General features: G+C 44.6%; 3 protein-coding genes across 7 annotated transcripts in view; 1 reads left to right on the top strand and 2 right to left on the bottom strand.

Moving 5' to 3' along the window:
- The first annotated feature begins 174 nt into the window (after positions 1-174).
- On the top strand, positions 175-5,294 carry LOC115544726 (chymotrypsin-C-like). 2 transcript variants are annotated; one of them, XM_030357596.1, is made up of 8 exons: positions 175-305; positions 571-662; positions 1,015-1,112; positions 2,185-2,310; positions 2,856-2,992; positions 3,790-3,935; positions 4,824-4,976; positions 5,135-5,294. In XM_030357596.1, exons 1-8 carry the CDS (start codon positions 263-265, stop codon positions 5,150-5,152), a joined length of 813 nt encoding a protein of 270 aa, XP_030213456.1. In that variant the 5' UTR covers positions 175-262; the 3' UTR covers positions 5,153-5,294. The 2 variants fall into 2 exon arrangements, with proteins under 2 accessions (XP_030213456.1, XP_030213455.1); XM_030357595.1 differs by having other exon boundaries at positions 5,132-5,294.
- Positions 5,295-5,546: 252 nt separating this feature from the next.
- tmem51a (transmembrane protein 51a) lies at positions 5,547-10,407 on the bottom strand. 2 transcript variants are annotated; one of them, XM_030357593.1, is made up of 3 exons: positions 10,169-10,407; positions 8,080-8,547; positions 5,547-7,600 (listed from the first exon to the last, which is right to left on the bottom strand). In XM_030357593.1, exons 2-3 carry the CDS (start codon positions 8,544-8,546, stop codon positions 7,177-7,179), a joined length of 891 nt encoding a protein of 296 aa, XP_030213453.1. In that variant the 5' UTR covers position 8,547; positions 10,169-10,407; the 3' UTR covers positions 5,547-7,176. The 2 variants fall into 2 exon arrangements, with proteins under 2 accessions (XP_030213453.1, XP_030213454.1); XM_030357594.1 differs by having other exon boundaries at positions 8,080-8,552; positions 10,169-10,389.
- Positions 10,408-11,856: 1,449 nt separating this feature from the next.
- Positions 11,857-24,725, bottom strand: part of kazna (kazrin, periplakin interacting protein a) — a 125,706-nt gene continuing 112,837 nt past the window's right edge. For 2 of the 3 annotated variants that reach the window (XM_030355343.1, XM_030355334.1), the window contains exons 6-13: positions 24,398-24,521; positions 18,614-18,822; positions 18,224-18,342; positions 17,551-17,782; positions 16,502-16,603; positions 14,674-14,840; positions 13,806-13,947; positions 11,857-12,859 (exon numbers count right to left, since the gene is read on the bottom strand). In XM_030355343.1, coding sequence (XP_030211203.1) covers positions 12,701-12,859; positions 13,806-13,947; positions 14,674-14,840; positions 16,502-16,603; positions 17,551-17,782; positions 18,224-18,342; positions 18,614-18,822; positions 24,398-24,521 — 1,254 coding nt within the window. In that variant the 3' untranslated portion in view covers positions 11,857-12,700. Of the gene's footprint in view, positions 12,860-13,805; positions 13,948-14,673; positions 14,841-16,501; positions 16,604-17,550; positions 17,783-18,223; positions 18,343-18,613; positions 18,823-21,861; positions 24,522-24,725 lie in introns of those variants that run through there. The other variant, XM_030355351.1, reaches the window with a different exon arrangement.

Raw genomic sequence — 24,725 nt, 5'->3', positions numbered from 1 at the left:
AGAGAAGGTTTTTAACTAAGTCAAACAAATAAATTACCAAATTAGCAACATGACATTGAATCAGAACGCGTCGCTGACCAACCGATCAACCAATGCCTTTTCTAAAAGAACATGGAAAAACCCTTTAAAACGTATAGAGAATATTGATAAGACAACTGTCCACCACACAGAAAACAGTACACCACATGCTGTTTTCCCAGAGCTGGGGTCTATATCTAGAAGGCACAGGTTAAATTTGAATGCTACTTTTGGACCTTCAATCATGATGATCCTGTTTATGGTCTTCACTGTGTTTTTTGCCAACGGTAGGAGATAAACATTTGTTTCTAGATATGCATGTTATTTTTATATTATCAATTATTTTAGTATTTTAGCTATCGTAGGACCTATCAATTAAATAGAATACAAATATCAATCATTTGAATGATGAAGTCAAATCATTTGAATGACAATGTCCTATTGTTCGTCTTTTAATTTAATTCTACATTTTGTGTTGTATTGCATGGTTTAGTAAACAAAAATAACTCAAAAGTTATGTGAACTGCATGTCACTGTTGATCTGTACCCTAGCGGCCTACGGCTGTGGTCGGCCCGCCTTCCCCCCGGTGGTCAATAGGGTGGTGGCAGGACAGGAAGCGCTGCCCCACAGCTGGCCCTGGCAGGTAGCGCTATGGTCGTTATTATACGCACGTACACTACACACAACATAAATCACAACTAAATATGTATCGAGCCACAGCGGATATGCCTCGTTGAGCCAATACAATTGAGTGTTTCCTTTCGTTTCACTTCTGTAGTAAATCATCAATAAATAAATAGAGTTAAATAATTCGGTATCGTATCATAACAATGTTTCTCGTAATCAAAATATTGATACTTTTTCTGACAATGGCAGCTTTAAATGCCAAGAGGAAACTTGCCTCACTTCTAGCTTAACCGAAATGTGCGGACGTGATCCGAGCTGTTTTGGCTCCTGTGAAGTGAGGGCCATGGTTTCTCCTCATCCTCTCTCAGGTGTCTCTCCAGTCGGACAGAAGTGGGCGCTGGAGTCACGTCTGTGGAGGCTCTCTGATCTCCGCTGACTGGGTGCTCACCGCAGCTCACTGCGTCAAGTAGGTAGAAGACAACTAATCAACAATATTCTGTTACACATTTTATAACTGAAATAAAGACGTATAAAGAAATTATTTTTTCCTCAAAAAAAATTCTTCTAACAACGATTCTGTGAGCACCGCATGGTCCAATGGATTAGCATAGTTGATTGCTGTTGTCCATTATTGAGACATATTATAATAATGCACAATATATATTAAATGACCAGCTTAGTAATTATATCTAAACCACAACTTGTCATTGTTTTTTAGATAAAAAATATATATAAGCAGTTTTGCAAATGAATGATTCACCCATAAGCCTTTGTTACTAACTTTTGGGATAACAACATTGTGTTTGTAAATGTATGTTTTGGTATTTATGGGAGGAATAAACATTCATCATCATGCATTGTGTTCCTCACAATAAACTTACACTCATCTGTGTCCTGTACAAGTTGAAACAAATAAAACACAAAGGGGGGGGGGAGAGAAAGAGAGGCGAAGATAGAGTTAGTGAGAACAGGAGAGAGAGGGACAGAGACTGAGAGAGAGAAAGAGACCGAGAGAGAGACAGAGACTGTGAGAGAGAGACAGAGACTGTGAGAGAGAGACAGAGACTGTGAGAGAGAGAAAGAGACCGTGAGAGAGAAACAGAGACCGTGAGTGAGAGTGAGAGACCGTGAGAGAGAGACAGAGTCCGGGAGAGAGAGACAGAGACCGTGATAGAGAGTGAGAGACCGTGAGAGAGAGACAGAGTCCGTGAGAGAGAGACAGAGACCGTGAGAGAGAGACAGAAAAAGTGAGAGAGAGACAGAGACCGTGAGAGAGAGACAGAGAAAGTGAGAGAGAGACAGAGACCGTGAGAGACACAGACAGAGAGAGAGACACACACACACACACACACACACACACACACACACACACACACACACACACACACACACACACACACACACACACACACACACACACACACACACACACACACACACACACACACACTGAAAGGGTTTGTGAGAACATGGAAACGGCGAGACAGAGAGAGATGATTAACACTGTTTCTTCCCACCACTCGTGTCCCGTCTTGCAGTGTCCGTTACAGCTACAGAGTCCTGCTAGGGAAGCACAGTCTGAGTGTGGCGGATGAGGAGGGCTCCCTCACGGTGGGGGCAGCCAAGATCATCTCCCACGACGACTACAACACCATGCTGAGTCGGTAAGCGTTGCCTCATCACCCACCTTACATTGACCTCCCGCGTCTCATTTAAATACTGGCAGTAGGATCAAGGCAAGGTCTTGATAGTTTCAAAACGGGACCGTCTAGTGCTTAGGGTGTTTGGCTCCCTGCCCAAAGGTTCTGGGTTCAAACCCCGATGTCAGGATCTATCTGTAGGCATCCTTGTGCAAGAAGCCTTACCCCTAACCTGCTCAAAGCCATATGCACCCTAATTGGGGCTTTGAAAGCAGCTGCTCAATGGGAAATTGTGTTTTTACTCAAAACACTAAAGCATTGAAAGCAAAAAGCAGTCAAAGATAAAATATGCTGAATAAATTAGCCTGTATAAATAAATCCAAAAAAATACTGCTGAAATAACACAGTATAAATGACGCTCATTGTGTCCCTGCTGCCACAAAGCAACCTCGCAACGTTCAAAGAAGAATAAATTACTCTTTAGGATTCTTCGGCTCTCTTTCGTGTATTTCCCAATGGGAAATACACAACCATATTTGGCAGTTGATGTTAATGTTCTTCTCTCACAGTAATGACATCGCCCTGATCAAGCTGTCCTCCCCCGTCTCCTTCTCCGACACCGTCATGGCCGCCTGCCTGCCCGACCCCGGCGTGGACCTGCCGCATGGCACTCCCTGCTACGTCAGCGGCTGGGGACGACTCTCCAGTGAGCACCCTCAGGTTTCTAGATATAGAGTATAGTAGAGCAGTTTAAGTAGAATAGGGTCAAATATAGTAGGGTAGAGTCAAGGTAGGTGAGGTAGAGTATGGTAGAGTAAAGTAGAGTAGGGTAGAGCTAGGTAGAGTAGAGTAGAGCAGGGTAGAATAGAGTAGGGTACGGTAGGGTAGAATAAGGTACAGTAGAATAGAGAAGGATAAGGTAGAATACGGTAGGGTAGAGTAGGATAGGGCGGACCAGAGTAGAATCCGGTAGTACGGAATAAAGTTGGATGTAATTTGGCGGAGTAGCATAGACCAGAGTATAGCAGAATGGAACAGGGTAAAAAACAAAATGGGGTAGTATGCAGTACAGTAGAGGTAAATGGAACAGAGTAGAAAAGAGTAGGGCATGTCGGAGTAGACTGCAACAGAATACTGTTGAATGGAGTAGAAGTAGAAGAGTAGAATAGACGTTTAGCTAAATATGGGTGTTGAAGCAAACACAGTACCATTCAGAGACATCATAGTGTGTATTAGTATCCAACGTGTAAAGTAGGTTCACTGCAAGCGGGATGAACCCGGCTGTTGTGCAGGCTAAGTTTAGCCGGCCCCGATTCAAAACTAGAATGTCTGGAATGAAGAGACCCCCCCATTGTGATGGCGAGGTCAGACAGTCTGCTACGGCCGGTGCCCACGTTATCCCTCAAGAATAATGAGACAGACGGGTGCTTCTCCTGCTAAATGGTTTTCTCCTCCTCCTCCTCCTTCTCCTCCTCCTCCCCCTCCTCCCCCTTCTCCTCCCAGCCAGCGGCCCCCCGGCCGACGTCCTCCAGCAGGCCCTGCTCCCCGTGGTGGGCCATGCCACCTGCTCCCAGGCGGACTGGTGGAGCGTCCTGGCCACCACCAAGATGGTCTGCGCTGGGGGAGATGGCATCAAGGCGGGCTGCAACGTGAGCTGACGGCCACATAGGCGTCCACCACATTAACGTGGTCACACGGCAGGAGATAGTTTGTGTACAGGTGTAAAGGGTTGGGTCGGGATTAATAGAATAGTGGAAAGGGAAGGAGGATTCTGTATAGATGCCCTTGAGCAAGACACCTGAGCCCTACCCAATAACGTAAAGTAAATAGTAAAACGGGGCCAGCCATCTCTTGCTACTCTAATAACATTGCTGCCATTTTTTTTTGTTGCCTCAAGCAATTTGTGTTCTGTGAATCTACTGTAATAGCAGGGGTACTATGATAGCAAGCTATTTTGTGGAGAAGAATGAAGACACACTGTCTGATGGTGGAACCTTCTAGCCAACTGGAACCCTCACAGAGACTAGCTGATATTACAACGACGACTTCAGATGGCCAGGGTGTCCTCCGATCTGAACAGCAGATTCAGCAGACACTTTTTTTTCAAAACAACCCCTGGGGAACGGGAAAAATGGAATACGGTTAGCATCGAGGTTGTTCACAGATACATCAGTTTAAAAAAACATTCGGCAGATTAGTTTTCCAACATTTGCGCTTGTATAAGACATCATTTTATAAATATGAAAAATAATGTCATTGTTACACTATGTTAGGGCCGACACAAAAATAAACCATATCAATTAACTATAAAACCGTCAGTGCCTGAGCCAATTCAGAAAGTAAGAACTGAGCCAAGAACTCTCACCATCACAACCAGTGATCACATCACAGCCTCCCAGAGGCCGTCTCGTGCCTCCTCATATCAGAACATCAAATTACTGGAGAAACCCAAGCTCCCGTATGACATCCCCCGGCCGTCCAGAAGGACCTCCCGCCAAGGCCTCACCTTCCCCTAACCATGTGTGTGTACCCTGTAGGGAGACTCTGGGGGTCCCCTGAACTGCCAGAACCCCGATGGATCCTGGGACGTCCATGGAGCGGTGAGCTTCGGCTCTGGTACAGGCTGCAATGTCCTCCAAAAGCCAACCGTCTTCACCAAAGTCAGCTCCTACATTAGCTGGATAAACGCAGTAAGACACCACTTGTGTTATTGTATACATACATACCTACATACCTACAAACATATGGTTCCGGCAAGCTAGTGCACAATACAACCCCGCCCCGTCCAAACAAAGACTGGGGCTTTTTCTTTGACAGGAAGTGCTGGTAATTGTATTTCCTCCAGCAGGTGGTGAGCAGCCACTGAATAAGCTAATCGACCAGGTCGACCGCAAGACTGCAGCGCAAAGGAGCCAGCCGCCTTGAGTTCTTCATTCCCACGAGAAAACTTAATTACTTTACCAATAAATGAATGGGAGGACTAATGTTATTTTGGAGGGAAGGAAATACTCAGTTGTCCTTTTTGTTTTTGTTGCATGGCTTCCGCTTGGCTCTGGGGAAATATGTGTGCAATAGAGAGACACTGCACATTTACTATAAATAAGTAAACCTCATGACTTATGAAGACACAGTACACATTAACAAAACGGAGGGGTTGAATGTTAAAGTTATTAACATTTCAGAAAGCTGCATTGTTTTAATGCGTAAGGATTATTACAAATATTCCTCTGCTTGGATACAAGTGTTTAACACAAGAAACGTATTGGATTATTTAGAAGTATTTAATTTATGGACAACAAAAAAAATAATCTGATGCTTACTTTTTTAAACACATAACATTCAACTACTGAGAATTCCTTTCCATACAAATCTATTCTCACATCATTTTTAGAAACATGAGGGAAGTCCCCTCAAAATGGACGATACATGGAGACACTTTACATGTTAACACAAGTATTAATTTAAACAATGGATACATTTTGGCTGAAGAGAAACAATATTTAATCATTCTTCTTGGTACAAAATGATTATAAAAGTGTTCACATCTGTCTCTTTGAAAATTAGGTACACAGACCAATCGAACTGGACCAAAACTGATTCAGGTTTGACTTAAAAAAAACAACAAATATTGCCGGTATGGTTCTTAAAAACCTGTTTGGTCACTTTTGACCACACGAAATAATTCACAAGGACATTTCAATGCATCACAGGCAGTGAATTTCGACCCAAACTAGGAAACCCCCCATCCAATGGGGATTAGGAGAAAGTCCCCATTGTTCCACAAAAAAACACACCTGAGAACTATCGGCGTGACTCACAGACAACTTCTTCATTCCATATAACAGCACACATCTCGGACTGACTCTCTTGGCTGTTCACTAGGACTATAGGCCGCCATGAATGTGATAGTGTTAGCTTGAAGTCTCCCCGGGGGAGCATGACTCTTCCTGTCCGGCCCTCATTCACTCCTAGCATGCTGGGGATAAAACAAACCACTCTGTGACTCAAGCCGGCTTGGGAATGTGGTGGGGTGAGGGAGAGGGAGCGAGATAAAGCCCATGATCCCTGATACAGCTGCTCGCTGCAAAAAAAAAAAAAGGAAAGGATTTCATTGCTCATCGTGAAGAGGGAAACAGCATGAGACAAGAGCCGAGACAACAGTGCCTTCTTTGTGGCCCCGCCCCCTTCCCCATGACGACGGGACGGCCTTCCGACTTTTCGCCAGGCCCTGGCTTACTTCCAGCCTGCCTCACGTATCCGAGTGGAACGTGGTTCAGCAATACAAAAGGCAGTCTCTCTCTCCCCCTTATGGGTCCAACCGCAAGTTCCCATGTGAAATACTAGGACATTTATTCATCCATAATTGATGTATTTATTTATTCATTCATTCATTATTTAATGTATTTATATTACCATGCCTCTTGTAGTTCTGCTTCCCATATTAAAAAGGTGAAATGAATAATGAGTTCTTGATTCAGCACCAACTCCTTCACTACTACTCTACTCTACAAAGGAAACGCCACTAAGGCCAAAGTAGTGAGTACACGCACAAACATATAGGAATAACTCCAGGCTTTAGGAGAGTGTGAACCACATGTGGGTATAGAAAACAACAGTATTTGGCTGTTAACCTTCTGCATGAAGACAGGGGCTGTGGGATTAATCCATTGGATCCCAAGTGTCCAAAAATATACCATTCCACGCCCTCACTTCATCAGGGTTCTTAAGGCCGCGATCGGACGGTGAAGTTTTGGATACGGCCAAACGGACTTGTATTCCGTTACTGCATCGTAACATGGCACAGGTGTTCCTCAAAAAGGGCCTTTGCAGGGGACCTTCCCCCCCACACACATGGTCCGGGGTGTGTCGGACCCCTTTCGACGCACGCCGCTAAATGGGCGGCACCTTGTCCTCATACTGCGGTGGGGGCGTCAGCGGCTCGATGCTGAACCGCGCCGGCGGCTGGCCGTTGTCCACGTCCTTCAAGTGAAGCTTCTCAGACTTAATCCTGCGGATCTTGTTGTTGAGGAGTTTCCGCGCGGCCTTCCCGGCTCTGCGGTTGGGCGCCACGCCCTCGGTGGGGGAGGGGGCGGCGGCGACGGCGGTTGTCGAGATGGGGTCTCCCCCGGCGACGCCCACGCCGTCCGTGACCTCGTTCTCAACCTGTAAGCCGTCCGCCTGTTCCACCAGGTCCTCGTAGGAGGGCAGCTGGGTGGTGCTCTGGCGGTGGTTGCTCTGGCGGATGGGGTACTGGCTGCTGCCCACCACCTCTTCATAGCTGGGCACGGCGAACCGCCGGGCGTGCTCCTCCGCCCTTCAGGGTGTCATGGAAACATCAATTAATGCTTTGGTCAAATAAAACAGGCGATCGAGAGTGGAGACGCACACACAGCCCGGGGGAACATTCGGAGTTTGACATGCTTTGACACCTTTATCTTTATGTCATTGATGATGAACCACTAGGGATCAGAATCTAAGCCTTAGAATATAAGCTTAACTATCTAAGCCTTAGACAGTGTTCAGACATGGGGTTCGAACACAGAACCTTTCGGTTGTAAGTCAAACAGCCTGGCAACAATAGACTACACTGCCCGATTTTTTGTGATTAAATTAAGTTGGAATCTTTCGCAGTAACCTCCACAATGTCCATTGAGAATAAACACTCTTATTAGCTAGTGAACTGCACGTTGAGTCACAGCTCAACCAACCAGAGGCATTGAGAAATACCCAACACACCAGAACGTCTACCATTCCCCCTATTTGCCCCGCAGACATAAATAACACACGACTCACGTTTCAGCGTCTTCCCGCAGGCCGCGGGCCGTGCCCGCCTGCCTGCCCGCCTCGGCGTCTCGGAGCCCCTGCTGCTCCCGCTGCTTGTTGCGGATCCCCAGGCACAGGGACAGCAGCAGCATGACCACCCCCGAGCCCACCAGCACGAACGCCACCGACGACACCTTGTTGCGGTTGTCCAGTCTCCCACCGTCACCTCCATCTCCACCTCCGTCGGCGGGCACCACGCTCCAGACGATCATGACGATGCCCAGCGCCACAAGGCCCACCCCCAGGGCACACATGGCATACTGGGACCCCGAGTTCTCTGTGTTGCTGCCCGCCGCACTCCTGCTGCTGCTGCTGCTGTTGTTGTTATTGTTGTTGTTGTGGTGCTGGTGGGTGTTGATGATGGCATTTGTGGTCGAGGGGGTGGTGGTCCTCGTGTTGGACGGAGGGCTTTGGGCCCCGTTGTTACTGGCCCGCATTCTGCTCTGCGGTGACACACACACACACACACACACACACACACACACACACACACACACACACACACACACACACACACACACACACACACACACACACACACACACACACACACACACACACACACACACACACAGCAAGGGTGAGGGAGACATGTGAGGAGTCAGGTCAAAGATAAAAGATAAAACAGGAAAGCAATACAGAATCAGCAGATACTTTTTGTCAATGTGCGACGTACACATGAATTATTGCTAGCTCGAAAGTGTGTAGAGAAATGTATCATTGAGTGTCTGTATTTTATAATCTTTCTCAGTTCCTTAATTTCATGAATGTTTCACTTTATATCTTTCCTGTGGGGGTCCACAGAGCTCTAAGCTTATTGTCGAAGGAGGGGTGGCTGGGGTCCATGGGGTCATTTCTGTTTTTGTTCTAGAAAAACAACCACTGACACTCCTTCAAGGGTCCTTTTTGGAATTGCCAGCAGACTTGTACGAGGCGTAAACCTGAACAAGTTACATAAGAAAGCGGCTTGGTCCTTTAGATTAAACATTTATCCTACTTGGTAAAACAAACGGGAACCGTTTGCTTCAGTCATTAGAAATATTTGGCCTATTTTATTAATTAAAAGGTCTTTCCTTATTTGTTTGTCTTAGGAAAGACGTGCTGTTATAAAAACACAACATAAATAATGAACACGCCCTGTATTTCTTTAGATGTATTATAAAGAGTGGCCGTTGTGCACTGTTTCTAGTTGAGTTAAGGTTGGCCTGAAGCATTGAAAGGAGGACTCGGAGTTTCGTTCTGTAACATTATGAATCAACACAGTCCGTTTGGATCGGGGATGTGGCAAACCAAGTGGCTCTTGATAAGCAGTCAATGCATGATTGCATGTGCACGTTCAGACCTGTGTAAGCGCCTGGCGTTTTTACATTTCTTCCTCGACAACGAGAAGTCACAGCCAGCTTCTCGAACACTCGCGTTGCCCAAGGAATGCGCGGAGTGAATCCTAAACACCGCCTTCCTCATGACAGATAGCCACATATGCTTTACCACAATAAAAGCTAGTGATATTTACTCAAGGATCCATGTGTTAACATTTGGTATGAACATTCATACCGAACCCCACCACCGCCTCAAACGACTACACCTATTCCTTCCTACTTTTTCTATGCTGTTAGAAAAAACTCAATATAGACTATAAGCAACACATTGTTGGACGTGAATCGACCATCACGATACGCCAAATATTCGCTGACTAGTTAGTGTTACTGTCCGCCGGGTCAATTGCCATATTCAAAAGTGGTAGAAAAGTCAACTTAATACCAAGACCTCACAATCACACAAAACATGTGTGTGCCCGATCCAATGGCATCCAAGTTAGGCTATTCTCAGGTGGTTATCTCAAAAAGCGAATATAATGTTGCTGAAAAGGAGATGCCTACTTACTGTTACTTTAATTAACATTTACCATCCATAGAGTCTGTGTACACATACAATCAATACAAACTGAATCGAAAATCTTCAACTGGTGGGATCGCAAAGACAATCGTGATGTTCACAAAAGGAAGCCTTTCTGTGATCAGCCTGTAGCCTATGTGGTAGATCATCACATCCTAATTACCTTGGAATCGCAGTTAAAACATGCTGGGGCTCGCTTGCAGACGTAGCGGTTCCTCTCTCAAAGTTTCCGTTTCTTTTGGAGCTGTCCCAGAGGGGAAAATAAGCACACCTATATTCTGAGACGTTAGAACCAGGAACTTTCCTTCGGATGGCCTGAGGAGGGGGGCGGTAGCTAGTTTTGCTTTTAACCCTTCGCTGACGGCGCTGCAGAAGATGCCCATTCACGATGACATGCCCGGCCCCTGGGCGCCGGGCGGTCACGGAACCACTGATGGCGCCAAAACGTTGACCATCAATGATTAGCCAAACTATGACCAATCCATTATTCTTGTTCAGCCATCGACCAACCCTTAAATTCCTCATTCCCGCTTAATGAATTAATGTCTAAACAATATTCTCATCCTAATGCAGTGATGAAAAATAAAGACGTTTGATGGGACATTGGTCGCAGAAATGTATTGGTGATCAATGTTTGAAAGGTGTATTTGGACCATGGACCTATTAAAGAATTTGGATTTGGACAGAGGCCTAGCCTAATGGCCCACAGCCATGTCTCTCTTCTTGTGGACCAATGGAGCCGGTAGGTCCTAAAAATAGGCCTACCTAATTTCAACCCAATTTTCCTTTAAACTCTCTTTTTAAACAATAATTTAAACTTGAAAACTGCCCAAACACACAAACTCAGGTGAAATTGGTGGTGTATTGCTTTGTTCTCTAGATGGCTACTTGAAAACCCCTCTTCGTTTTAAATGGTGGCCTGTGGGGCGGTTAATATCGTGGACCTAGGGAATTTCCACCACTTGATACTTTTTCCAGACTTAAAAGGTTACTTGATGAAGGCCAGTTTGATTACAGTGCTGCCCCCTTAATGTGATGTGATGTGAACTAGAAAAGAAGGAAGTAATTGGTCTCATTCTGTGGGATTCCCCTCCCCCCCTTTTTCCCCCACACAGGATATTGCAGAATAATGTCGAAGATATCCTGATTACGTAAAGGTCAGAGGGACCTTTATGAGGCTTGTGCCCCAGTTAGAATGGATGTCACTACCGACGTAAATTAGACAGTTTTATAGCACGTACGCTAATGCAATCTGAATGATAGTACCAGTGGGCTACTGATTACGGATACCAATAATTAAATGCCTTTACTTTCCAGGGAAGTCGCTATTACGCTTCGTGCTAGCACATCTTTGAGTGGCTCATGCCTCCAAGACGCTTATAGCACCTGATTTACAAGGGCACAAAGTCAAAGCCAGCAATGATTTGCTCGGTTTTCCTAGACTATGGGTGTGAGTGTGGAGAGTTGAAATGGGCTTGGCCATTGCCAACAGGGAGCAGGGGCTTACTTTAAAGACATACGTCATTATTTAGTTACTGTCGGGAATTGTGTGTAAGTGTGCGTGTGTGTGAGACTGTGTTTGGAGGGGGTGAGTGGGTGGGTATATGAAGGTTCGGCGAATCGCTTACTCAAGGTTCAACATACCCAGGGCTCAGTCATGTGCAGACAGTGTTTATATAGCTCCTGTTTCCCAACAGTTATAAAATTACAATTAGTCTAGTCTCTTCCAATAGTTCGGTCACACACACACACACACACACACACACACACACACACACACACACACACACACACACACACACACACACACACACACACACAGTGGATAAAATGTGAAACAGTGCTCCGTTATCTGATAGATAACCTTTATTTCCTTACAGGTAAAAGGAAGACCTAGTTGTTATTGTCTTGATACATCTTATAGCTATACAAATATTTTTATATTTAAAGTGTCAGATGGCTGGCATCATGATTATGTTCTGATGATATTTTTTATGTTTACAATTAGAAAATGGTAGAAGATTCTGAAGAAATAACCCAGTAATTGTTTGGACACCACTGTCAAAACGTTAAAAACAAAACCACCGGGCAACTTGATCATCTTGTATAATTCACAGTTTCTTTTCTTTTCATTTGTTTTGTTCAGTGTTTTCTTTATTCACAAGGCATTACAGACGTCAGTTACTGAAAAAGTACTAGCAAAGCAAATGTTATAAAATCTATTTTCTCAAGTCTTTTTTTACTGGTTAGTCAGCAAGCAATGTCAGTGTCCTGTACAGATTTCATTGTAAACAATGATGTGGCAGTTTATGCTAATAAAGAAGAGTCACTCCACAAAAACACATTGCCCCGCCACTTCCCATTCAGCAAGGAAACATTTGCACGTAAAATACAAAAATAAGTTCTTCTTTAGCTTGACATAGGCCTGAAGCCAGGAAATCAATGCTCCTAAAAGCCAAAACAGCCTGCCAAAATGAGCCATTAAACATTTTCTGACGCTACAAAACTGATAACACAAAAAAAAAGTTTAATTCAAAAAGTTGCGTTTTAAAAAGTGCATTCAGTCCGCTAGGAAACAGTTCATATCCAGAAAAGTCTGCATCTATTGTCCGACTGGGCAGGCGAGGCTGGAATTGTTCCTGATTAAAATCTCAGAGCGATGAGCAGGTGGTTACGCTCCACCGCTCCCATGATCTCATACGTTGGTGACCTCAATCGTGGTGTAGCCGCGGATTGGACTCCCCTCGGATCTGGGCGGAGTCTCGTCGCAAGCCTCCCGCGGCAACGAGCCATAGCTGCCATGGCAACTGAAGTCCCTCCCATTGCGGGCTTTTGGGCTGAACCCTGTAGGGGGCTGAAAGTAAGGAGAGAATGAGATGACTTTAACCAACTATAATTTTAATATCCGTCAAATTGTTAAACCATATGTATACTTGGGCGCCCTCAAAGAATGCGAGGCAAAATGGAAGACGCCTTTAATACGTTAAAGGTGACATATTATACCGTCAGGTGTGAGTGTGATTAGCCGTTACGAGCCACTTTTTCTGAAAATCTGCCTCTTCAGACATCACAAGTGGGCGTGTCCACCTAGATATATGAGGGATAGATGAGCAACGTTTGCTACAGTCCACCGGGTAGGCTGGCAGACTGATCTATCCAGCGCACATCTATGTGGACACGCCCACTTGTGATGTCAGAAGTGGCAGATTTTTAAAACGGCTTGTAACGGCTAATCACACTCACACCTGGTGGCATAATATGTCACCTTTAAGTTTGATAATGTTGCATGACAACGAATGTCACGACAACCAACAGACAAGTATTGACCTCCACTCAAGGCCCAAGGAGTCTAGCTATTTAGAGTAGGGATCGACCGATATATCGGTCGGCCGATATTATCGGCCGATATTCGCGTTTTTTACGTGTATCGGTATCGGCCGATACGCGGCCGATTTTCGCCGATTTTTTTATTTATTTATTTTTTACTTTTTTTTTTTTACTTTTTTTTTTACTCACCTGTTTTTACTATTTGTTAAATATAGTTTTTTATATTGAAGTTCAATAAATGTTCCTTTTTTTTAATTGAGACTTGTAACATTTGTTATCAGTGTAATTTTTATGATTGAGGGAGCAAAAAAAAAAAAAAAAAAAAGTAGTATCGGCTCTAAATATCGGTATCGGCGTATCGGCGTATCGGCTAAGGCTGATGAAAAAATATCGGTATCGTATCGGCCCTAAAAAATCTGTATCGGTCGATCCCTAATTTAGAGGCAGCTGTTATAAAAGATGGCCACCCCCACCTTGACCGCTCTCCTCCTCAGAGAGCCTTCGTCGTCGGCGTGGCGCCCGGACGAGCTTGGCGGGCGGCCCAGGGAGCTCTGCCTTCGCGCCAAGGGGGGCGTCCCAGTATTCTGCCTCTCATAGTCCTGGAGGCCACTCGCCCTGAGAGAGAGAGAGAGAGAGAGAGAGAGAGAGAGAGAGAGAGAGAGAGGTACAAAATGGAGTGAGAGTGAATGAGAGAGTGATCGGAGCGAAATAAACACAGAGAGGAATAGACATGAATGGAGAGAAGAGAGGTAAATGGTTTGCCGTTTGCGGTTTCACATTGTGAAACCGCTTAAAAACATTTCAGAAAACTTTTCATATTTATATATATATAGACTGTCTAGATATCGGCAAGCTTCAATTAGGAGACTCAGACACAAATAAACACAAAGAGACACTTGCTTTGTTTATCCTGTGTTTGTGTCTGTGCTTGTAGAAGGAATAGGAGATTGTTTATCTTCCAGAAATAGATTGTTCTGCCATGCAGTCGCAGCAGATAACATCATATGGATAAACTAAAGCCATAACATCCCCCTTTGCACATGCCGTCATCGTGATATAAAAAATAACAAGCCGTTATTGTAACTGTCTTAAAATAACGTCCATCTCCCTTATATTTTCTCTATCCCTGTCACTCGGGATAATGCACTCTTTCCTTTGCTCTCGGTTTCCTCTCTCAGTTGTACCAGGTAGACTGTTAAAATCACGCTCTGTCACACATCCTCATCACCTTAATGATGAAATTATTAATTATTATTAAATTATTAATCCTCTCTCTCTCTCTCTCTCTCTCTCTCTCTCTCTCTCTCTCTCTCTTTCTCTCTCTCTCTCTCTCTCTCTCACCTGACTGGGCCAACCAGGCTCTGCATCTCTTCCACGAGGTGGCGGCGAATCATGTGCTTGTTGCTATGGATGCCCAACGCCGTTGCCATGGCGTCCGTGTTAAAGGTGGGGTCGAGGACCAACACGGCCCCGTGGACGCCGCTGTTCTGGAGGGCGTCGGCATACTCCTGGAGGTCACAAGAACGCCTCTTATATAACTCAGAGGTCTTTATCCAAAGTGACCAACAGTGAATTCAGGTACCGCACATTTAAGAGGCCCTGTTTTACAACCAGGTGTGACTAAGTACTTAGTTGTGTAGCATCTTATCCTAGCTATCTTTATTGTATACGGGGAATGGGTTAACCTAGCGGTTGTTAGTGCTTTACACTTGGCTCTATGAACATCATTACTGTCACGACAGCGACATATTGTTTCACTTTTTTATGACAAATGTATGTACGTCGCTTTGGATGAAAGCGTAAATGTAAATGTGATGTTGTGTTGGCCTGGTTACAGCCCTGCCACTCGTGGAATCAGGGTTCCCTGGGCGGGGCTGCTGATGGAATCTGTTACCATAGTGAGCAGCAGAAAACCACACTGCGCCTGTCGTAGCGAAATGCACTGCCTTGCAAATCGCTTTAAGGTCTAAAAAGTTCTTTCAAAACTACCTGGACTATCAGCACAGTTGAATTGGAAGCGACCCTTTGATAAGAAATGAAATGGCATCATCATAGATCAGCCTTCCAGTCTCTCAGGTTGAAGACAGTTCACTGGGTAGACTAAGAAGTCAATCAATCCTTAATACAACTGGGTGGCTTGTAATAAATAATCAATACCACACCTGGTGGTAAGAAAATGGGCCGTCAAGGATCAGGCAGGGGTTAGGCATCTTACAGATTCCTAAAGCAGGGCAAGCGGGGACCAAACCCAGTAGGCCTACCTTCCGGATAGAAGTCAAACACCCACCACCGTGCTTTTGTGTAGATGAGATTCCCTGAGACCTATTGTCAATGACCAATGATAACCGTGCAGCATTTAAATCATGACCTCTTTAGGATTTGAAAGCAAAATAAACAAAGAAAGCGAAACAGTGTGAGTGAGGACAACCACACGTTATCTCCATCAAACCTTCCGTGCTGACATAATGCTAATGTGTTTTGGAAGCGATGCGACAACGTTGTTAGCTCAGGATATTCATATTACATTACTGTCATGAGCAAACAAAGAGCTTTGTAAACAGCAAGCCCAGGATTTAGGATTACATTACCAACTGCTCTATTTTCCACGCACCCAGGGAGTGGCGTAGAGAATACACTGTTATAATATACTGAGTCTTCTACCTCGAGGAAGCTGTTTCCTGTTTAGTGTACTCTTAGAAGCGGAATGTACGACCACACGTGCTGCTGCCTAGCTCCAGTGGTAGAGCATGATGTAAAAACGCTGCCAGGGTTAAGGGTTCGATTCCCACAGGAGCCCACCCATGCAAAGAATATACATCATTCATGGTAGTGCAGTGACCACCCCCTTGTTGAACAGCTCTGTGGCTTCTACAGGAGGCTTCTACAGGAGCGTATACCATAGTTTCACAATATAACGGTTGGGTATACTCTGGATTATTAAGACATTATGGGTTTTAATCAAAACCTCTATGGAGAAATGGTTGGGATTTTTACTTCCGGAACCACACTGTTGCACTCTATAGTAAGATTATTTTGGATAGAAGTGTGTTCGTTTTTATAGATAACTAATAATAATTAAAAGTGTGTTTTAAATGCACAAAGCTAAAAAAAAAACAGACCATGTTTGACGGTGCGATGTTAGCCTATTCTCATCCTTTGCCCCGCCCACCTTGAGGTCGATCTCCCGTATCCAGCGCATGATGCGGTGGGATGTCCACACCAGGGGGTCCACGCTCTGGTGCTCGCACTGCATGCGGCGCGCCTGCAGAGCCTGGACAGGGGGGAGGAGTATGGAGGTAGATTTGTGTCTTTAATATGCAATCAAAAATAATAGGTTTAAGAGCAAAACTTTCCACACTGCAATCAAAAAATAGGTTTGAGAGCAAAACTTCCACACTGCAATCAAACGAGAGAGGGAGTTTTGAAGTCCATGATGAGACAGAGCGGGAATCGGGAGCTCCCTCTCTCGTTACTAACTGTGGATGTTGCCAAGCTGTCACTCCGATCGAGACTGGCCAATAGAGACGTGTCTTACATCTTTCGGCGTAGGTCCCGCCCACGAGATTCAGCTCAACAGCAAGCAAAGCTTTTGGATTCGCAAGCAAAACTTTAGGATTCGCAAACAAAACTTTTTGATTGGCAAACAAAACTTTTGGATTCGCAAACAAAACGTTTGGATTCGCAAACACAACTTTTGGATTCCCATTAATAATTTTTTTAGCACATTAATTTATCTTGCAATAAAACATTTTTTGATTGCAGTGTCGATAGTTTTGCTCTCAAATCTATTTTTTGATTGCAGTGTGGAAAGTTTTGCTCTCAAACCTATTTTTTGATTGCAGTGTGGAAAGTTTTGCTCTCAAACCTATTCTTTTTGATTGCATAATAAAGACACAAATCTACCTCCATAGAGGAGACAGAGGTTGGGATAGACGTTAACATGCTAACATGCCACACACACACACACGCACACGCACACGCACGCACACACACACACACACACACACACACACACAGACAGACAGACAGACAGACAGACAGACAGACAGACAGACAGACAGACAGACACATAAAAAAAAAATAACCCTTACAAACACACACAAAAAACACAAAAGCCTCGCAGACATTTGAATAAACAAGAAAATAATATGTTTGGACTACTATGCTACGCTAGCGGATGCGTGTCCGCTATGCTATCTCTCCTCCACCCTCACCCACCTCTTTGTCGAAGCCAAGTCCGTGCAGCAGCTCGATGCCCAGCAGCAGGCTGACCTGGTGGAACTTCTTCGAGACGTTGAGGTAGCGTTCCAGGTCCCGGCGCGTCAGGGAGTTGAGCACGCGGCCGTCCACCAGGTGGCCCTGGAAGGCCTGCGAGTACTGAGGTAGGCCCACGTCACTGAGCCATGCTTTGGCCACCCAGTGGTGGTCGAGCTCAGCCGCCTTGGACAGCCTATGAGGAAGAGGGACACACGGTTTACTGTTGCTGTACAATAAGGGTCATTGCAGTTAAAATTATTTCTTTTTAAATCGCTTTTTTGTTTAATTCGTTTTATTTTTTCGTATTACTGTCCCTGTACATTGTGCTGGGACGCTTTATTAACCTGTCTGGGATCAATAAACATATTATTTTATGTTATTGTTACATTACGTAACGTTACATATTACAGAGATACGTTAAAAAGAGGAAGTGTAGTAAGATCTAGGCTACTGTTTAAGTATGAGGTCTAGCCTTCAGATCGCCATGCCATTATTGCAAACCAGCAGAGGGCGCCAACACTCCGTCCTCCCAACCCTACATCAGTAAAGGAGTCCGAGACGAGGGCTCCAGTCCAAGTTTCTCGCTCACTCGTACTCGCTCTCTCTCTCTCCGCCGCTTCCCCCCTCCCGTTACCCTCTGCCGCTCTCCGCATCTCTGTAATCCTCGATGGCCAGACGGAGCTTCCTGCGGTGCATGGAGCTGCCGACCCCCAGCCCCATCTCCAGGTCTTCATCCGTCAGCCCCAGCAGCACCTGTACATCGCCCAGGCCACCACCGTCAAATCCCTGGCCGCTTGAGTTTCAGCTCGTCAGCCATATTGTTTGATTTGAAAAGGCCGCTCAATGCAGCCAGCATAAATTACACAATTATTTTAAATTATTTAAAATAAAATGTCATAAAATAGAAATGTAATTGAGATAAATGTATAACTGTTTGTTAAAGTGGTTTCCTGTTATTTAATTTAACGATTTAACTAGCAGAACACACACAAACACACAAAATCATTAAAATGAGCATCGTTACCTTGCCACTTTTGACATTCTCTGAGCATGTGCGGATGTACATGGGCATTGCCATGACAACCTCCAGCCAGGCCTGCACAGTGCCCGCCCTCCACTGAGACATGGGCGTGGTCCTGGCTAGCTCCACCTGCTGGAGGCGGTCCAGCTGGTCCTCCGAGCCGTCTGATAGGCTCAGACTGAGGCGGGTGGGGCTGGAGAGACTGTCGGAGTCTGTGTGATTGGACGAGCAGAGGGGAAGGTAGGTGGGGTGTGGTGGTTTCGGTGTGTGAAGGTGGAGTCGGTAGTAGAAGGTGTAGCAGGTGGACAAAAGTCGATTAAGGTAGATTAGAAAACCACATTCAAATGAATCCAATGGCACACACACAGACCTTGTGTCCCATTGAAGTGCTGCATTTCAGAAATAATAGGATAGGCCTGCTAGCATGTTAGCTATTTGGCTTTCTGACAACAAGCTAAGACCATCAACCTAAACTTTAACAGGCATGCTTGTTTGGGGTTCAAGATGTTTTTTTCTAGTTTATAGTTCAATACCCAACTGTATTTTTTATTTACTATTATAAATAACTATTATTATTGCATTCGATATTAGTAGTTGTAGTATTTATTTCTCAGTTTTATTAGTAGGAGTAGCAGTAGTAATATTACATAGAAATAGACTCCACTCAGTTTAGCGAGGGGAGTTCTTGACACTGCAGTGTGTGTGTGTGTGTGTGTGTGTGTGTGTGTGTGTGTGTGTGTGTGTGTGTGTGTGTTTGTACCATGGTTTCTAATTACTTTTACGACTGATAATTCCCTCCCGTCTTCAAAGTGATGACCCGCAGTAGTACTGCAGTGGCCCAGATTCTTCCTGTCTCACGTTTCCCCCAGTGTGGACGCACATTGTTTATGCTTCCGCACCACAACAATGATGTTTTGATAGTCCCAGGTTCAGCATTGTGAATATCAACTCTATTGTGCTGCTAACGGAGCCATCTATTAAAGCAGTGAATGCCTGAGAACCTTTTAAAGAATCCCCCTAATTGCATCCACTTTGTTTGGAGCGTTTGGAGCTTGGAGGATGGATAAGGCAACCTTGTGCTATTGCTATGGGTCTGCCTAACAGGTGTTTTAAACCAGTCTTTGTTCTTTCACAGATTTGTTGGGTGTGATTTTGTTTTTGCCATGCTAGTCTGAATAGATTGTTTATAACCGTTGGTATTGTTTTTCTTTTCCCTAATTTTTTAGCCTTTGTCTTGGACGGTTGAGCCAAGATCCCCCAAAGAAATAATAAGAAAAACAACACTCTGCTATATACAATATATCTACTTTCTGACTCTCAGATGGAGGCTACTCTCTCCAATATGCTTATCCAATACCATATAATTTAAATCATTCTGGTTTCAATCCAGCAGCGACAACAGATCTCGCTCATGGCATTAGCAGCAACATTCTTGCCCACTCTACTCATTTCTGCCATGTGTAACACATTTATTTCACCCACTGTCCAAAGAGCTGTTCATTGTACATGTTTGAGTGGTCCACATTAAGCCAAAGAGAGAGGGGGGAGAGAGAGAGAGAGAGAGAGACAGAGAGAGACAGAGAGAGAGACAAATAGAGAGAGAGAGAGTGAAAGAGAGAAAGAGACAGAGAGAGGATGAGAGTCAGAGAGAAAGAGTGAAAGAGACAGAGAGAGAGGATCAGAGAAAGGAGGAGAGAGAGAGCGACGGAGAGGGGGGACGAAAGAGAGGATAAGATAGAGGCAGAGAGAGAGAAAGAGCGATAGAGAGAGAGAGAGAGAGAGAGTGACAGACAGACAGAGACAGATAAAGAGAGTGAGAGAGAGAGAGAGAGAGAGAGAGAGAGAGAGAGAGAGAGAGAGAGAGAGAGAGAGAGAGAAAGAGTGAAAGAGACAGAGAGAAGATGAGAGACAGAGAGAGAACGAGTGAAAGAGAGAGACAGAGAGGATCAGAGAAAGGATGAGATAGAGAGAGACAGAGAGCGTGGACGAGAGAGAGAGAGCTCTACGTGGTATAATATGGACCTACTTCGTTTAATGAAAGCATCCTAAATTCTGGTGTGCTCGAGTTTTTCAGTTGGTCCCACAACACGAAAGAATTAAATTGGGTGCCAAGATGAAAACATTTATGAAACCCTGCTGTAGAGAATGATGAAGTAGTTAGGACGAACACCTACGTCTCACAATTATGCGTGCCCTTGTAGTTAACAATGTAAGCAAGTGTTTGGCACATAAAATGTGCAATTTGGACCTAATCCCAATGGATCATTTTTTAATTGTTTATTCATCAAAGGAATATATTTTTTATTGTGCAAGTTTGTTTTGGTTGCAAACTGCGTCTGGGCGGTTTTGAATGTATTGTAATTGTTTTTGGATAATTGGATAGTTGTGGTAAAATAATCAGTAAGAGCAGGTTTGAGTAATGCTTTGTTTTCTTAAAGCTCTTATAGTGGGGTAAAATAATATAGGAGTATTGATTTGTGACTGCAGTTATTACATTGGTTGCAAGCTTGATCAAATCAAACCTTCAATGTAAGCATATGTCCTTTAGGTGAGTAGACTTCGTAAAATATAGCAGTATAGTTTCATGATCACTCAACTTGAAGAAGAACTCTGGATTAAGTGTGTTTGAAGGTGTTACTGAGTGTTATAAGGAGTCTGGAAACACAGTTTACAAACAGGCGTGACCAAGTCACCTCCACTAAAGTATTTGTCCAACTTGCAACCGATTGGGTGCCTTCTAGTTTGACAATGAGCCTTGCACCAATAAAAATGCTTGCTCTTAGGTCACATGTCTGTGTTCAGTGCCCCGATGGTCAGGAGGAGGAGGAGGCCAAAGGGCAGTAGGGGTCAGTATCGCAGGTTAGGGATCAAGTCCAGGCAGAGGTTATTTGGGTGTGTGTTGTTGACATACAAGCTCTTAAGATGGCTTCCTTTTCAACTCCACATTTTTTCCTGCCATTTTTTATCCATAGAATTGCTCTTTTTGATTGGTTTAAAATAAGAGGATGGAAGAAGAAGCCATTTTGGAGCCTTTTGGGATGCGTTTCTCTGGGTGGGCAGGCTGGAGGGAGAGAAGCTGCCACGGTAGAAGGTGTTAAAATGGCAGCCTCCGAGTGTGAGAGGAGGAGATAGAACCAGAGACACGGCATAACACACAAACAAACAAACAAACAAACAAACAAACAAACAAACAAACAAACAAACAAACACAGACATCAACATGGGAAAGAGAGGACAGGCACATTCCAATGTAAAGGTGTTTCTTTTTTATTTTATTTTAAAATACTTCTTTTTTTCCTCATTAAATTCTGCAGAACATAATGTCGTCGTTGTCATGCCTTCAACGGTTCCCCTGGCTCTAACCAACGTCTAAACATCTCAGGACCTCCGGCTTGGACCTTCTCCGCGTCTGGAGACTTTTAAATAAAACTCTTTCATTATAATAGCTTTTAATCTGTCAGGTTATCTCATTTACAAAAAAGTAAAGTATTTGTCGGTAAAATAATACGAAGCGGACGGGGGTTGGCTGGGGTGGGGGTTGGGGGGGAAGGGGATTTCGGTTTGAAAAAACACAGCAGTGCTAAACGGATGTGTGTTTTAACCGGTGGAGGGCTATCTAAGTCGGGCTGCTATCTGAGGTTAACACCATCTGTCTCACTTATGGTTGATGACCAAATGCCTCACTAACGTCATCTCACCACTTCCTCATTCTGAGAAGCCTCTGGGTGGTACATCCCCACATCAATAAGTCTTCAACAAGCTTCGTTTCCTAACCCGTTCGTTCCTGGTAAGCTGCTACACGGGGGGTGAGATACAGCCACTGGCTGGTTCGTCTGTGGGGCTCCAGGTGAGACAGACACGCTGAGTTAGTTCAATACCAGGGCTAGAGAGGCTTCCCGGGGACAGAATGCAGACTCCTACGGCTCGACAGTCAGCCAGTGTGGTATAAGGCAAACACTGTTAACCTTTGGCACTATTAATAACGCGTCTTTCTGGGCATTATTCATGAATTGACTTGTTAATTGATGTACTTACGAGAGCGATGCCAGAAGCTAGGCTACTAAAGTATCCATTAAACATTGTTTTTTAAAACATATTTGTCACACTTTATTTAAAGTGAACAATGACAAGATCGTGCAGAATTGGTAGATACTTGTATACATAAAATGATTTCTTTATGGTTTAATTTTGGTTTGGTAGCCAATCGCATTTTCATGCCAACTTATTTAAATGAGTTTATCTCTGCTCAACCATAATTCAACCTGGCTACGATGTATCTCTATGATCACCTCAACTGCTGCATATAGTATATACATGGAATAAAGGCTAAACGTCAGCATATTTGCTTTGAAGTGAATGATGACGTAATCCAATCACTTGCATCACGTACGCTTGCGCAACCCATGGGAAGACATCCTGCTGGGAATTGCGACATGTCCTGTTCGACTTGTCGTTGCCGTGAGATTGTTATAGTATATTTTGTAAAGTATAGTATATTTTCAAACACGATTTAGAGCAAACAGAAGCTGGTGTCTGCAGGGCCGACTCAGGATCCTCGTACAGCCGAATTATTATTATTCATATTATTTTCATAATTATCATCTTCATGATGTTATGTTATTACTATGTTGAACATTATTGTCTTTTTGAATTATTATTAATAATTGTATTATTAATATTATTATTGTTATAGTTATAATAATTGTTCTTTCATTATTCAGGAGTCTGCATTGTGGCCTACAGGACACTGATCTCATAGGGGGGGGGGGGGGGGGGGGGGGGATGGGGGAGATGCACCGAGCGGGACAATTAAAAACACAGGGAGGGGTTTTAAGTTAAGGTGGGGGGTGGGGGCAGGAGGGGTTAAAAACGGGGGAGGTCAAACAAATGAACAAAAAGGCATTCAGGAGACAAAGAGACATTAACAAGCACACAAGTGCACACCGACTGTTATTTACAGATGTACAGCAGTCCTTCAAGTTTCCAGTGAAATGAAATGAACAAAACAAGAACAGAAAGTAGTCCAAATATAAGAACAATTGTAAGAATCCAAAACACAGCCGTTTTTGTTTTTTGTGGGCGCAGATACATCCAAACATATGCACTTCGCTGTGCGGCGCGTGTCAGTCACTGTGAGGTACATAACCTACACCAGGTCCAGGCTGATCCTGGTGTTCACACTGTGAGGTACATAACCTACACCAGGTCCAGGCTGATCCTGGTGTTCACACTGTGAGGTACATGACCTACACCAGGTCCAGGCTGATCCTGGTGTTCACACTGTGAGGTACATGACCTCCACCAGGTCCAGGCTGATCCTGGTGTTCACACTGTGAGGTACATAACCTACACCAGGTCCAGGCTGATCCTGGTGTTCACACTGTGAGGTACATAACCTACACCAGGTCCAGGCTGATCCTGGTGTTCACACTGTGCTAAGACCACTGGCAACCTACACACACACACACACCATCTGGACCAACAACTCACACACCGTTAAACAAGCCCGCCCCACACACACTCACAAACCAATAGTGACGCATAGGGGCGCACAGAAGTGCACCAAACGTCATATCACTGAAACACACACACACACACACAAACATACACATACACACGCACACAAAAGCTAAAACGATTGAACACTAGACTTATTTTCCCACTCATCAAACCCCCTATGGCTCGCTCAGGCATGGGCTTTTCTCTTGTTTTGTTTGTTGTTGTTGTTGTTGTTTATGTGTTACCAGTCTGCGTCCTCCTCTATGTAATAATCAGGGCTGGAAGTACCATCGAACAGGCCTGGCTCCAGGGACTTGCGCTGTTTCCCCCGGGCAAAGACCCGCGACAGAGAGCCAAGACCCATCTTCTCCTTCTTCTTCTTACGCTTCGCCTCCTCCAGGTCTTCTAGGGACTGGGGTGTGAGAGAGAGAGAGAGAGAGAGAGAGAGAGAGAGAGAGAGAGAGAGAGAGAGAGAGAGAGAGAGGGAGGGAAAGAGAGAGGAAGGTAGGGAGAGAGAGAGAGAGAAAGGGAGGGAGAGTGAGAGTGGGAGAGAGAGAGAGAGAGAGAGAGAGAGAGAGAGAGAGAGAGAGAGAGAGAGAGAGAGAGAGAGAGAGAG

Source organism: Gadus morhua, chromosome 1, assembly GCF_902167405.1.
Source record: "Gadus morhua chromosome 1, gadMor3.0, whole genome shotgun sequence".
Taxonomy (NCBI): Eukaryota; Metazoa; Chordata; class Actinopteri; order Gadiformes; family Gadidae; genus Gadus; species Gadus morhua.
The sequence above is the reverse complement of the archived record's forward strand: the minus strand, read 5'-3'. Positions and strand labels throughout refer to the sequence as shown.

What these genes read in the sequence shown, in the direction of transcription:
- LOC115544726 (XM_030357595.1), top strand. Translation starts at nt 263, where the DNA reads ATGATGATCCTGTTTATGGTCTTCACTGTGTTTTTTGCCAACG. An exon ending in ACCGCAGCTCACTGCGTCAA is followed by an intron (nt 1,113 to 2,184) that starts GTAGGTAGAAGA and finishes CCCGTCTTGCAG; the next exon opens with TGTCCGTTACAGCTACAGAG. An exon ending in GCATCAAGGCGGGCTGCAAC is followed by an intron (nt 3,936 to 4,823) that starts GTGAGCTGACGG and finishes TGTACCCTGTAG; the next exon opens with GGAGACTCTGGGGGTCCCCT.
- tmem51a (XM_030357593.1), bottom strand. Translation starts at nt 8,546, where the DNA reads ATGCGGGCCAGTAACAACGGGGCCCAAAGCCCTCCGTCCAACACGAGG. An exon ending in CTGCGGGAAGACGCTGAAAC is followed by an intron (nt 7,601 to 8,079) that starts GTGAGTCGTGTG and finishes GACACCCTGAAG; the next exon opens with GGCGGAGGAGCACGCCCGGC.